At 34.7% G+C, this 14,702-nt stretch overlaps 1 protein-coding gene and 1 pseudogene across 1 annotated transcript; both read left to right on the forward strand.

Moving 5' to 3' along the window:
• Positions 1–290: 290 nt before the first annotated feature.
• LOC120215563 lies at positions 291–2,573 on the forward strand (annotated as a pseudogene).
• Positions 2,574–5,795: 3,222 nt separating this feature from the next.
• LOC120215564 (trichoplein keratin filament-binding protein-like) lies at positions 5,796–6,662 on the forward strand. Its single transcript, XM_039213214.1, has 2 exons — positions 5,796–6,254; positions 6,333–6,662. Exons 1-2 carry the CDS (start codon positions 5,796–5,798, stop codon positions 6,660–6,662), a joined length of 789 nt encoding a protein of 262 aa, XP_039069145.1.
• Positions 6,663–14,702: the final 8,040 nt, after the last annotated feature.

Below are 14,702 nucleotides of genomic sequence, written 5' to 3' on the forward strand. Positions count from 1 at the left end.
AAGAAAGTTTACCCATGCAAATTTCTAGTGTTCCATCCTCCATCTTATTATTGTTTTCTGCCATACCCATCTACACCAGAAGGAGAAAGAGATTTAATTATTGGGAGAAATTAAAATAAATAAGTAAACAAAATATGATTAAAACAGAGAAAGTTGTTTATTTTCTTTTGTAATGGGGGTTAATTTTGTTTGACTTGTTTATTATGAAACAGAGAATCGATTCATACATAATAAAGACAGTAAAGATTCTTGCTTTTTTTTTCTTTTTTAATTTAACACTATGATCAGACATGTTTGTCGATGGAGTTGAACTGGTTTGTTCTGTTTTAAAGCACTCGGGGACACCTTCTCAAGCTTGACAAGGCATTGGCCCTTTTATTTGCAAGCCTTTTCCTCAAATGGCAAAATTGAATTGTTTCTCTCTGTTAATCTGGAACAAAAAGAAAGATAAGGTGAGAATGGTTGTAAATTAAGTATTAGTTCCATTACATCCGCTCTAGTGATTTTTGGTTTCATCTTCTTTAATCTGGTTACCTATAGGGAGATGATGGGTCTTCAAATGCTGGTAAACAGAAGGAAGGGATTAGGACTCTCCAAATCAAGCTCGAACAACTGTTGCGGCCTATCGACAGCGATGATTCGAAATCAAAAACTTTGACGGTACATATACCGGTTGGTTTACGGGAGGATTCTGTTCGCAATGTCAAGGTAGTTTCCCAGGGGAGCTCTATTCGAAGTGAAGTGGCAGAGGCAACATACGAAGCCGAAGATGAACATGAAGGACACCCATCAATCAAGAGAGATTTCTCGGCCATTGATCCACAATACGAAGAAGTTGATTTCAAAACAAAAATAATGCCTTCTCCTGATTCATTTCAAGCTGAGAAAGAAGTCGAAAAAGCTGTTGAAATGAGAGAGAGTGGACATATCAGTGATCCAGGGATCAGCAGGGCTGAGTTCCGAGCTTCTCCGAAGCTTAAAAGATCGTGCTCGAATTTAGAGGCTCGAGAAGTTCAAAGAAAGGTGGATAAATCCTTCGAAGAATCGCAAGGGGTGCCTTCGAGTCCGGCTTCTGTAATGACTCATTGCAGTGCTGATAGAGTGATGTTGAAAAAACATTCTTCTAGTCAAGTTCTGCCTTCAAGAAGCAGAAGGTTATGGTGAAAATTGTTCCTATGGAGTCACCAAAACTTGCACAAACTTTGGACAACGAAACCAGCATGGCATCTTACCGTCTCAGCTTCTCCGAATCAGCATTGTGGGTACTCTTCGGATACATTTGAGGTACATCAAGCAAGGAAAATAAGCAAAATGGAATCACCTGGATCATTTACTGTAGGGACCTTGAATAAAGATTTTAGTGGTCATTGTGATGACAACACAAGCTGGAATGGTTTTCACAATGGACTAGTTTCTGGTTTATGGCCCCAGAAACAATGGGTTGCATTGCCCGCTACGCCATCTTCGATGTCGAGAATCGATAAGTGGGTGAGAGATCTCGAAATCAAAATTACTCGGCCTTCTGATGATGTGAATGGTGAAGAGGATGCAACTTTTCCTCATAATGATAAATCACCAGGAAGAAACACAGACCACTCGCCTCACCGTTCAGATACCGATCTCTCTGAGGCGATTTTGCATTTCAATAATGTCATTCAGACTCTCAATTCCTACTCAACCGTTGCTCACATATCAGGAATATGTTTGAAAGCCATTCCAATCATCACAGGGTTCACCAGACTTCGATCTGTCAATTTATCAAACAACTCCATAGGTAAATCTCTAAAAAAAATTGCACAATTCATTAAGATGCTAATTGGTTTAGACTCACATATGTGACATGTCCTTGCCTGTACAGGCCATATCACTCCAGGATCACTACCAAAGAGCCTTCACTCGCTCAACCTGTCAAGAAACAAGATCAATTCCATCGAAGGACTTCGAGATCTAAGGCGATTACGAGTGTTGGACCTCAGTTATAACTGCATTGCTCGATTCGGACATGGTAAATCACCTAGTGAACCCATCTTTTCTTTCTGCATGAAATGCTTATAATTTCTAAACCGTAAGTAGGGTTATCAAACTGCACCTTGATCAAAGAATTATACCTCGTCGGGAACAAGATGGGTGATCTCGAAGGCCTACATAGGCTGCTGAAGTTAACACTGTTAGACCTGAGTTTCAACAAGATAACGACAACGAAAGCATTGGGTCATCTTGTTGCGAACTACAACTCATTGCAAGCACTAAATCTATTGGGAAATCCGATTCAAAGTACCATTAGCGACGATCAACTGCGAAAGGCGGTTAGTAGCTTACTCCCGAAGCTCACGTACCTGAACAAACAGCCCATTAAAGCGCAGAGGGGAAGGGAAGTGGTCAGTGATAGCGTTGCCAAAGCTGCTTTAGGGAGTGGCAATTGGAGCCCTAGAAGGAAAACAACAAAGGGAGGTAGCCATGGTGGATCAACATCTCCTAGTATGCATAAGAGCAGTAACAATAATAGATCCAAGAGTCCTAATCGCCATCACTTGTCTTTGATGTCACCTGCTCAAGCTTCTCCATCCCTTTAGATATTTTTATGCCCGGGAATAGATATGGATGCATGATTTTATGTTGCAAACTTTAAGGAATTTAATCTGTATTCTAAAGCTATGACAGAAACATGGTGTGGTGAGATAATGATAACTGGGCTTTGTTTGATGGCCTAAAATAATTGGGACCAAATTTGAAATGTATCAAAAAGAGAGCATTTTATCAGTTCCATCTTAAAGCCTTTGATGTTAGAAAGTAATTATTTTCATAAAAATATTAAGTTAATTATCGGTGAAATCAACTCTAACTTGATTGAGAATAGAAGTTTCTTAATAAAAAAAAATTAAGAAGGGCCTTTACTTTAGATTTGGATGCTAAGAAGTGGCTATGGCAGAAGATGTTGAAACTTGGAGGGCTTCTGCAATTTCTAAAGGTTCATTGTCTTTGGTTTTCTGCTAAGGATTTTTGTGATCAGCTGAGATTTAATGGTGAGAAAGTTCCATGGAAGAATTTAGGCCGGTGCAAGATGCAGATTCCTACACATTTTTCTGTTTCCTAATTTAAATAGTGATCCGACCACGATAGCGTCCTCTATATAGCAGTATTGGTGTCCTTCCCAATCGTTGTTATATATAATCACCATATTCATAATCACAATAATAAAGTCTATTATTATGTCTACAATCATGATAAATACGAAACCACAATTTAAATCCTTTGGGAAGGATTCAAGTTGATACTCATTGTTTATCATGTGGAGCATCAGAAGATTCGAGATAGCATCTTTTGTCCGACTGAAATTATTAATAAGATTTAAGTGTGACGTATGTAAAATTTTATGAGATGAATATAAATTTAAAAATTATATTAAAAATTTATGTAATATAAAAATATAAAATTTTAAGAATGTAAAATTAAATTATTAATAAAAAAATATAATAATATATAAATATTATATGAAAATTTAAATTCTTTATAAATACGATTATACTCTAATACCTGAGGATCTATCCTTTTTTTTAGAGTTAATTTTAATTAATTACAACATTTAAACTTGGAAAAAGGTGAAGTAAACCATTTTTTATTAAATAGAGAAGTGTTATATTTTAAAGATAAATATTGAGATTTAAATTTAAATAAAATAAAACAATATCAATATTGTATTTACTCAATCAATTAATAAATTTTAAGTGAATTAAAGTATTGATAGGTGTAAAGAGTGAATGTCCTTAACATTTTGGTTTTTTTTTTCGATCAAAGAAGTCGTTAACTTTAGTGTTGGTATTGTTATGGAATATATATGAAATAGAATGTTACCTAAGAAGAAAACAAGATGGCTTTGTATATGTTAAACTTCTTGTTAGAAATCGTTTAATAGGTTTAATTATAAAACAAATGTTAAAATTATATCATTTTTTAAATAAGTGCTCAAACTTTTTTTAAAACATCTAGATGTCTAATGTTTCAAACATTATCATTTTAGGTGTTTGGGATATAACGATCGTTAAAAAAAATCGATAAGTAACACGTGTCAGGCTCTAGTAATTTTAAATTTTTTTTAAAAAATTTAAAATTATTATATTTATAAAAAAAATCCTATTTCTAAATTTCCATAAAAAAATCACTAATCCCTACAAATCCCAAATATCTAACCCTAACGTCCCTTGTTGACCACAACCACTGTCACCAACGTCGCCCTTGCCATCTCCTTGATCAGTCATCATCTCCTTTGTCTTCATACGCATTATTGAATCACCTGGGTATCGTGAAATCGGGGGCAAAACCCAGCTCTTTTCCTGTTTAAGTGAATGAGAAACTATTATCTCGTGTGGTTTTCACCTCCGTATGGGATAGGGGACTATTCTTTGAGTTCACACCTTATGTTCCTCGTGTGGTTTTCACCTCCGTATGGACATAAGGAAGTGTGTTCCTTCGAATTGAACTTAATCCAAAAGTCTGTAATGGACTAGGATTGAGGGCTTGGCAGTCTAATGGGACACCAACAAAGGACAATTCGTTGATCCTCTTACTCTAGAGCCAAAACCCAGCATATAGTAAAACTTAGAACTTAAGTTCAGGCAAAACCTAACCCAAATAAGTCTTGTAAAGTTAGCATACAAGGAAAAGCATGTTGAGTCTTTTGTTTATTTTCTAAATAAATGCATGTGAACTAGATTGCATGAAATTAGGATTTAATTATTTTGATTAATTTTATGATCTATTTTCATTTCTGCATTTTGCATTTTCATATCATGGTGTTGATTCATGATTGATTTCATATAGAGAACTGGAAATATAGAACAAAGAGTCCAATATTAAGTAGAAGACAATATAGTTTTCTTAAGATGGTCTGAGATGTCTCAACTTATCGAGGGAAATAGTTTATCACATGGGTACGTGTCATATTTGGTCAAATATACACATATCAATGTTCGCCAAAATAACATGGGTGAGTTGAAAGAAATCTGGGAAAAGTGGGAAGCAACAGACAAGCAGTTATTTCATCAGTTATATGGCGACATTGCTTATCTTTGGACATCCCTATTGACCGACATCTATTCAGAGCCCTATCACAATTTTGGAACCCTGCTTATAGTTGCTTCACCTTTGGCAAGGTAGATTTGACATCCACTATAGAAGAATATCGAGCTCTTATTCACTGTCCAAGAATCTACGAACACATGGTATATATCAAGCCACCTAATACTGCTCCTTTCAAAAAGAAAGTGCTCTTATTAACCAGGATGAGTGAAGAATGGACTACAAGACATATCAATAAAAAGGGTGATAGTGAATGCATTACTTGGACTACCTTGAAAGAAGTAATCTACCGCCATCCTGACAAAAGGAAGCAGATTGATATGCTGGCTTTAGGAATTTATGGATTAATCATTTTTTCAAAGATTCTAGGGCATGTGGATATATCAACTGTAGATCTGTTTGAAAGATTAAACAAGAATGCAGATCCAGTTCCTGCTATATTAGCTTAAATATTTCGTTCCTTGAATTCCTGCAGACACGAGGGAGAGGGACGTTTTATAGGATGTGTATCTCTATTATTGGTATGTATTCTGAATCATTTTAAACATGAAAAAAGAGCTCCTGGATGGGTATTTCTAGAAGACTTCTCACCAATACAAGATTTCCTTTCTTGTAAATGGCCTGGAGGTTATGATGAAGAAAAATGGATGAACATCTTTTGAAATCTCGAAGATAAAGACATATTATGGCGAGCTTCATGGAATACTTCTTCAAACATAATGTATAAGTGTGGAGAGCATGATTGGGTTCCCTTTTCTGGCATATATGGTTCCGTAGGATATGCACCTTTGATGGTCTCCAGACAATATGGATCCAGGCAGTTTATTCCTGCGACATCTGGTTTATCTGAGTCAGAATTTGCAATCAGGAGTGATCAATACAAGGAAAAGATTAGAAAAGTTGTTGAGGCCTGGAAATGGATTCATCGAGTAAATTTATTTACTTTGAGTCAAAAGCTCTCACTCGAATACGAACAATGGAGAATCAACTTAATCAACGACAAAATTCGAGTGGTTAATTCCGAGAATGTTCAACCCATCAAAGAACATTTGAGAATTATAATGTCTCCCTTGATGCTGACAAAACAAGATTTCGAGATCGAAAGAAAGCATTGGAGAAAGACTATGCAAAAGCTTGAAGAAATTGAGATAGATATACATAAAGGGAGAGCAGATCAAGTTAGCAAGGTTGAAAAATAGCTCAGGATAGATATCAATGATCTCTAGTCAACATATCAATGGGTGGTAAAAACTCAGATTGCTGAAGGATCAAGCAAACAAGAGTCAACAGGATTAAAAAGAAAATCTGAAGAAGGTAAAGAGGAGCTCAAACAAAGAAAACACCAAACCAAGATGCTTGCTAAAGAAAAGGAGGCATTAGAGAAAAGATTATTGGAAAATCAAGCACAAAACCATAGACTAAAAAGCAAGATTGAAGAGTTGGAAACTGCACTACAAAATCAAGAAAGTAACTCGGAAGCTAAAAATCTAAGGAAGCAAGTGAATGAGCTAGAAACAAAAGTCCAAGATCTTCAGAGAAGGGCGAATCAACTCCCTATTTTCCCGTACGAAGGAATTTTGCAATAGCGATACCGTTGGAAACGCGCTCAATGGAAAGTCAAACAAAGAGACGACCTCATTGCAAAGTATCTGGATCAAGTTCAGGGAGTGGCGCAATATTTATTGGACCTGGCATACGAAGCTAACACTTTGAATGAAGAATTAGAACCAGGAACTGAAGAAGCTCATAAGGTCTTTGAGTTACTTGTACACATACAATAGTTAGGAGAAGCTGCCAGATGTATCTGTGATGTACTATGTTTTAAAAGCTTTGTAATAAGAATTTGTTTTAATATAAAAGTTGTTCTAAAGAAACCATCTTGATATCAACACCTTGCATTTATATATTGAGCATAAACATTTTGACATTATATTTTTCATCCATATTCATTAAAAAAGTTTTTCTTCTTTTTCGAAAAATACTGGACCCCCTAAGCATCCATATAATACCAGAAAAAGGGAAATGGACGATAAGGTCGCTCAAATTGAAAGGAATAAGCTTGAGATGCAAGAGAATTTCAAGAAAATTAAAGAAGAAATTCATGAACAGTTAATGAAATCCCAGAATGAGATTATGGAAAAATTTACAAGTATGTTACAAAGAAGAAGCATGGATCAAACAAATGCCCCAGCTGTTGGTACTTTCACTGAAGATCCTTTATATCCTCCAGGCTTTACACCAAAAGAAGATCATCTAAAAACTAAAGTATCTGAGGAACCTTTATACCCTCCGGATCATACAACCACTCATGTTAAAGCCCAGTCCGGAGCATTTACTCAAAAAGGGAGGGTAAACATAAATTTACCTAGTGCTTCCATAAACCAAGAACAAGTTGAGAATGTTCTAGATTTTGATCAAGAAGTAAAGAAAGAGTCAAATAAACAACTGGAACAACTAATGGAAGAGGTTAGGGAAATCAGGGAAGGCTCTAATGTGTATGGAATTAAAGCCAAAGAATTAAGTTTGGTACCTGATTTTGTATTGCCACCTAAGTTCAAAATCCCAGATTTTGAAAAATTTGATGGTATGAAATGTTGTTCTACCCATATCACAATGTTTTGCAAAAAAAAATGACAGGTTATATAGGGAATGATCAACTACTAATCCATTGTTTCCAAGAAAGCTTAAATGGTTCAACCATCCAATTGTATAACCAATTAAGTAGGGCTCATATTAAATCTTGGAAAGATTTGGCTAAATCCTTTTTGGAACAATATAAGCATGTGAAGGATATAATGCCTAATCGAATGGTACTGCAAAACATGGAAAAGAAATTCAATGAAAGTTTCAGGTAATATGCCCAGAGATGGAGGGACATAGTTATACAGGTACATCCACCCATGGAAGAAGAAGAAACAAATACGCTCTTTGTGAATACTTTGAAAGCTCCTTTCTTTACTCACCTCATAGGGAATTCTTTCAAAAGCTTTGCTGACATAGTTACATCAGGTGAGATGATTGAAATGGAGATTAGGAGTGGGAAACTTGAAAGTGGTGAATCTAGCAAGAAGCCATTCATGAAAAAGAAAGAAAGTAAGATAAATGATGCAAGGAAATATGAGTCCAATACTATCACAGTGTCTCAACCTCAGGATATTGGATCTTCTACACTAAACTTCGCCAAGCAAGAAACAAGGGAAACAAGGGTGGAAAGAGATAAATTTCAGTTTGACCCAATTTCGATGACCTACAAAGAGTTATACCAGATATTATATGACAAACACATAATATCACCCTATCATGTATTACCTATACAACCTTCGTATCCTAAGTGGTACAATGATAACTTGCAGTGCGAATATCGTGCAGGAGCTCGTGGGCATTCCATCAAAAACTGCATCGCATTCAAAAGAATTGTTCAAAGCCTGAGAACAAAGAACATCATAATTTTTTGTGATAAAGAACAACCAAATGTGGCTCAAAATTCATTGCCAAGTCATACATGAACAGGGATCAATACAGTTATTGAGGAAAAAAGAAAGCATGTGATAAGGCAAATCAGTGAAGTAAAATCACCTATGCTATGGGTATGGACTCAAATGATTAAAGTGGGTTTGTTTAAATATGATCTGTCAGCAGAACAATTAAGCTATGGAAATATATGTCATTATCATGGTTATGAAGGACATGGCATACAACAATGTTCAAATTTTCAGGCTTTGTTACAAAAAATGGTGGATGAAAAGGAGATGGAATTTTTCAAGAAAATATCAGAAGAAAAAATGGATATTTGTGTATTTGAGGGATCATCTAAAGAGTTTTATAACTCTAGTCACCCTCTAATTATCACACCAAGGACTCAAGTACTAGATAAGAAATCTCCAAAAGTGGTTATCACTTCACCATCTCTGTTTCCTTATAAAGATGACAAGCAGGTTTCATGGAATTACGAATGCCAAATGAAGGAAACAGTGGGAGAAAATGAAGAAGTTGATGAAGTTGGACATTTTACCCGTAGTGGGAGATATTATTCTAAGGAATCTGAGAAACAAGGTCTAGTAGATAAAGGGAAAAAGGTCAAGCTACAGTTAAAAGAGGATGAAACTATCATCAATGAACATGTAACTGAAAATGAAGCTATAGAATTCTTGAAGTTTCTCAAGCACAGCGAATATAGTATTGTTGAATAGTTACACAAATTACCAGCTCGTATATCAGTTTTAGCACTTTTATTAAGCTCTGAAGCACATCGTAATGCTTTCCTAAAAGTGTTGAATCAAACTTTTGTACCAAAGGAATTGTCTGTAAACAAATTGGATAGGCTGATTGAAAATATATAGGCTGAGAATTTCCTTTCTTTTTCCAAAGATGAAATTCCTTCTGAAATGAATGGTAGCCCTAAAGCTCTGCATATTACAGTTAAGTGCAAATGACACATTTTATCTCGAGTGTTAATAGATAATGGCTCTGCTTTGAATGTAATGCCATTAGTGACTTTGAATAAATTACCAATTGACAGCACACTTATGAGAAGTAGTCAGAGTATTGTCCGAGCTTTTGATGGAACCAAGAATGAGGTATTAGGAAAAATCGATATTCCCTTAACTATTGGTCCAACTACATATGAGATAGAGTTCTTTGTAATGGATATTATACCCACTTATAATTGTTTGTTGGGAAGACCCTGGATTCATCAAGCAGGGGTAGTTCCATCTACGTTACACCAAAAGATAAAGTTTGTAATAGATTGTAGGCTGATATGTCTTAATGCTGAAGAAGACATCATCGCTTCAGTCTCTACCACTGCTCCATATGCCGAATTGGATGACGAAGCTATTGAATGCTCTTTTAGATCCTTGGAGTTTGTCAACGCAATATTTGTGGCTGAGGGGAAAAGTATACCTAAACCCAAAATTTCCAATTTCACAAAAATAGGACTCAAGTTGACCCCAGAAAAGGGGCAAAAATTGGAAAAAGATTAAGAAACTATTTGCAAGGACCAGTGAATCCAATCTTTCCTATTTCCAAGAAGGATCGATTTGGTTTGGGATATCAGCCAACACTAAAAGAGAGACGGAGGGGCATTAGAAGGAATCAAGAATTAAGAAAGGCGAAGTTAGCTGGAGAAGATCTCACATGGGAACCAATGACCTTTCCACCATTAAATGATACTTTTGTATCGGGAGGATGTGTTTTCCAAGAAGATCAGCAAAGAAAAAAGCTGGTTGTTGAAGATGCTTTGAAAGAAATGAGTATCAATGTCATATTAGATGATGAATTTGCAGAAGTTGTGGGCATTTACCCCGCATCATCAAACTTTCAGTTAAATAATTGGACTGCGGAAGAATTACCTGTAGTTTTCAAATCTTTTTCAGAGTAATACACCAAAACTTTTGTTGAATTAATCGATCGACGAAATAGCCAAGAGGGGGTGAATTGGCAATAAAAATTTTAGAGGAATCTTTTGCAGAAAATAAAAAATAATTTCACAGTGATTTAGAATGGTTCAACTTTCTCAACCAAAGTTTACTTCCACTACCTTAGCTATCCACACTAAGGATTTTTTCATAAATTCACTAATTTGTCTTTCTTTTGATGACAAAGTGTAACCTTACAAATCCCTCAAGAATTATACCCCAAATTCTTGAGAACACGCTCTCCCAAAGAGAACAATACAAATTTCGCAAACTTACAGAAAAACCTCACAATGAAATATGTTTGCACAATTGTAGAACAAAGAAAGAACACTCAAGAATAATAAAATTGAGAACAATAAGTGTTCTTGAAAGGAAAAATGAATATTGAATGAAAAATAGGCTTGAAAATGCTCAAACTTGGGGTTTGATGCTTTCTCTTTGATTCTCTCTCAATTATTCTTAATTATTATTGATCAATAGCTCCTAAGCTTATTTAAATACACCTTGGATCATTGTTGAATGTTGGGGATCATTGGTGAAGTCAATAGAATCGTTATTGTGTGAAAACAATTAAATAAAACAGTTGGAAGCATGGGGGTATCGGTACCCCTTCTATGGGTATCAGTACCTGCAGTGTAAAATTCATATATTTCGATCGTTAAATGTCTAGGGGTATCGATACCTCCAGGGGGTATCGATACCTCCAGGGGGTATCGGTACCCATAGGACATTTTGTTTTTCTCATAGCCAGATCTTGCATAGGAGTATCAGTACCCTATGAGGGGTATCGGTACCCTCTGGGCAGTCAGTTTTCTCGAAGCCCTTCCTATTCAAAAATTATTTTTTGCTTGTTTAAGGCTCGAAATACTTTGTAAAACTGTTTCAAAACGATGAAAACATAAATTTACACTTAAGTAAGGTTTGAAATTGACATTTGAAAAAACTTGGAGTAATATGTTAATATTCGAATAGTTTAATCGAATATATTTTCAAAAATGATTATAAAATCTTAAAAACCAATAACACTTAATTTGTTATATCGAAATATCAAAATGTTTTCAACAATCTCCCCCTTTTTGATATAAAAAAACATTTTAATAAGTTTAAGATTTTCTTGTTGAAAATCATTTTTGAAGTCGATTTTTGAAAAATTACTCCCCCTTACTATAACCACACTTCTCCCCTTTTTTGTTAAATAAAAAATACTCTAAAACGTTTTTAAACAAGATTTTTGAAAAACTTAGCCAATTGATATATAGAAATTTAAAGCTTAAGTTGTTAAGAACACAATTAAGAGAAAAAATTAGTCATTAGTTTCATAAATCAATATTCATATCAATGTGTAATGGGAATTGGTCATATTCTAATATGATGTAAATGAAACAAAACTTAAGATCAAATTTAAAAATTCAAACTAACCAAAAATATATATATTAAGTTCAAACGTCCAAACATCCATATCATCCATAACAAACAAATCCAAAAACATCAAAATGTTTAACAATAAGTTCTAAATCAAACCAAGAAAACTAAAGCAAGGCAGGGTCTAATCCATAGGAGGAGGAGGATGAGGAGGATAACGTGCTCGCATATTGAGTGTGAGCACATCTAAACGTTCATTCATCTCCCATTCTTGAACCCCCATAGCAGTTAAATGGGACTCTATGAATGCAAACCTAAGATCAAATGTCTCCAAAAATGATATAAAGTATGGAGGCACTTGATCATCTTGATGTGCAGGCACGTCTTCGGGTACTTCATCATCAATATCATCAATATCTTGCATTAGTTGTTGAAGCTCGGGATCATCATCTACTATCGGTACAGGAGGAGGTGGAGCTCGTGAAGAAATAGCTCCCTCAGTTTTCTCAGTTATTCGAACCCATTGATTAGTTTCTATATCCAATGTCCATCCCGATTTCTTTAAAGAAGTCAAGTTGATTTCATTTTTGAGAGGGAAGGCTACATCAAGTCATACTCTAAGTTCGGCTTTGATAAACAAATTACTCAGTAGACAACCTTAAACTAGAGTTTCATAAACTTTCTTATTAGGAACAAGGTTTACGGTTTCAACGAGTTCGGAAAAGATAATTTGAGGTAGGTTTATTTTCCTATTATTCTGGATACAATGTATCCACCAAAGGTCTAAGGCTCTAAAAATAGAGTATTTGCCTCCGGATGATCTAAACCACCAAGAGATCATCAGATGAAGAAAACGATCTTGGTGATCTAACACACTCGCACTAGACTTGACCTTGTAAGGAGAACCTACTTTTTGTTTTTCATTATCTAAGCCGTCATTATCTAATCCAAATGTGTTAGCAATGTACTGGGAATTAATATAGATGAATTGACTTAGAAGATAGGATCGAATTCCTATTGTTTCGGTTCTAGTTCAGTTTTGAATGCAAACGACATTTAAATAGAAAATTCGAACAAGTTGTAGGTAAACTACTGGTTCGAGATGAAAAAGTTTATCAAATTTTCAATCTTGAAGAGTAGGAAGATATCTCAAGTTTATTTTCTTCCATAGCTCGAAGAGAAGGAATACGTTCTTCCCGAATTTTGTAATACTCAAAGAGATAGACAAATCTATGGTAAAGATTATCCCTACAGCCAAGTTCGTTAAAGCATGACTTTCGAATAGTCATTTCGGGATCATCAGGATTAGGAATTTGTTGAATAGGATGTGAATTTGGAGGTGGGTTTGGTGGTCGGTTTGAACGACTAGAGGATGTCCTAGGGCGTTTTTGAGACATGATTCAAGAAATTGGAATAGGATTGTTACCTACAATTTTTAAAACATATGTATGCAATATAATCAATTCCCAAAACTCAATTGAGTCCTCAATATTTCAAGGTTCTCTAAAATAATCCTAATGGGAAAATTTGGAAAACTATGTTTGAAAAACAATATCTGAAAATCAATGTGTAGTTTTCAAAACAATATAATTAAATCAAAAACAACAATTTTAAAATCAAAAATAATTTTTTTATTAGTTCGAAAATGAAAAAAAAATGATCAAATCTTATGTTTTTGATGAAATTAGTTGTAGATTCTTGTTTTAAATCAAAATCTAAGTAAAGCCCGATCACTATTTCAACCTAGAACTAATCAAAACTAGTCCTAAGTTCAAAAATCAATAAAATAGAGTTTTTAGAAAAGATACCTTGAAAGATAAAGATTGAGTGGATTTTGATGATGTTTTCACGAAATTAATGATCCTAGGAGGTTTAGGAGTTGAAAACTGAGTGAAATCCGACTTGAAACCGTTGATTTTGAGCAAAGATGAAAGTTGGGTTTGAGAGAGAGAGGCGCACGGTGAGTGTTTAGAGAGATGAGAGTTTTAGCATAAATGGGGTTTTGGTGATTTTAAAACAAGAACCCTAAGGGGGTATCGATACCCATTCAAAGAGGGTATCGGTACCCATTCAAAGAGGGTATCGGTACCCATTCAAAGAGGGTATCGGTACCCATTCAAAGGGGGTATCGATACTTAGCATAAAGAAAAGTTAAAAATCTGTATTTAAATACTCAAAATGCTAAATTAATTTTCTCTAGTGGTATTGGCAACTCATAATAAGAAAATTAACTATGTTCAATCAAACAAATCTATCCTTAAACATAATTTGAACATATAATTAATTTTCACTAAGAATCATAAACTCCCCCTAACTAATAGCAAAGAATGCAATAAAAAAATTATAAGCATTTTTCATTTAAAAGTGCTAAACTTATTTTAAACACTAAGTGAAGATAGGTCAGTTAAACCTAATTCTCTCCTAATTATGCAAAATCTTTCTTTATCTAAAGGTTTTGTAAAATTATCCACTAATTGATGCAAAGTATCAACAAATTCTAGAACTACATTTTCTTTAGTGACATAATCTCTAATGAAATGATGTCTAATTTCAATGTGCTTAGTTCTAGAGTGTTGGATGAGATTTTTAGTGAGACAAATAGCACTAGTATTGTCACACTGGATAGGTATGGTACCTATTTCAATTCCATAATCTAAAAGTTGTTGTTTCATCCATAAAACTTGTGCACAACAACTACCGACTAAAAAGTATTCCGCTTCAGTGGTAGATAATGCAACACAATTTTGTTTCTTTGAAAACCATGAAATCATCATATTTCCTAGGAATTGGCAAGTACCAGAGGTGTTTTTCCTATCTATTTTGCATCCTCCGTAATCCACATCAGAG

Source organism: Hibiscus syriacus, unplaced genomic scaffold (assembly GCF_006381635.1).
Source record: "Hibiscus syriacus cultivar Baekdansim isolate YM2019G1 unplaced genomic scaffold, ASM638163v2 tig00110123_pilon, whole genome shotgun sequence".
NCBI classification, from domain to species: domain Eukaryota; kingdom Viridiplantae; phylum Streptophyta; class Magnoliopsida; order Malvales; family Malvaceae; genus Hibiscus; species Hibiscus syriacus.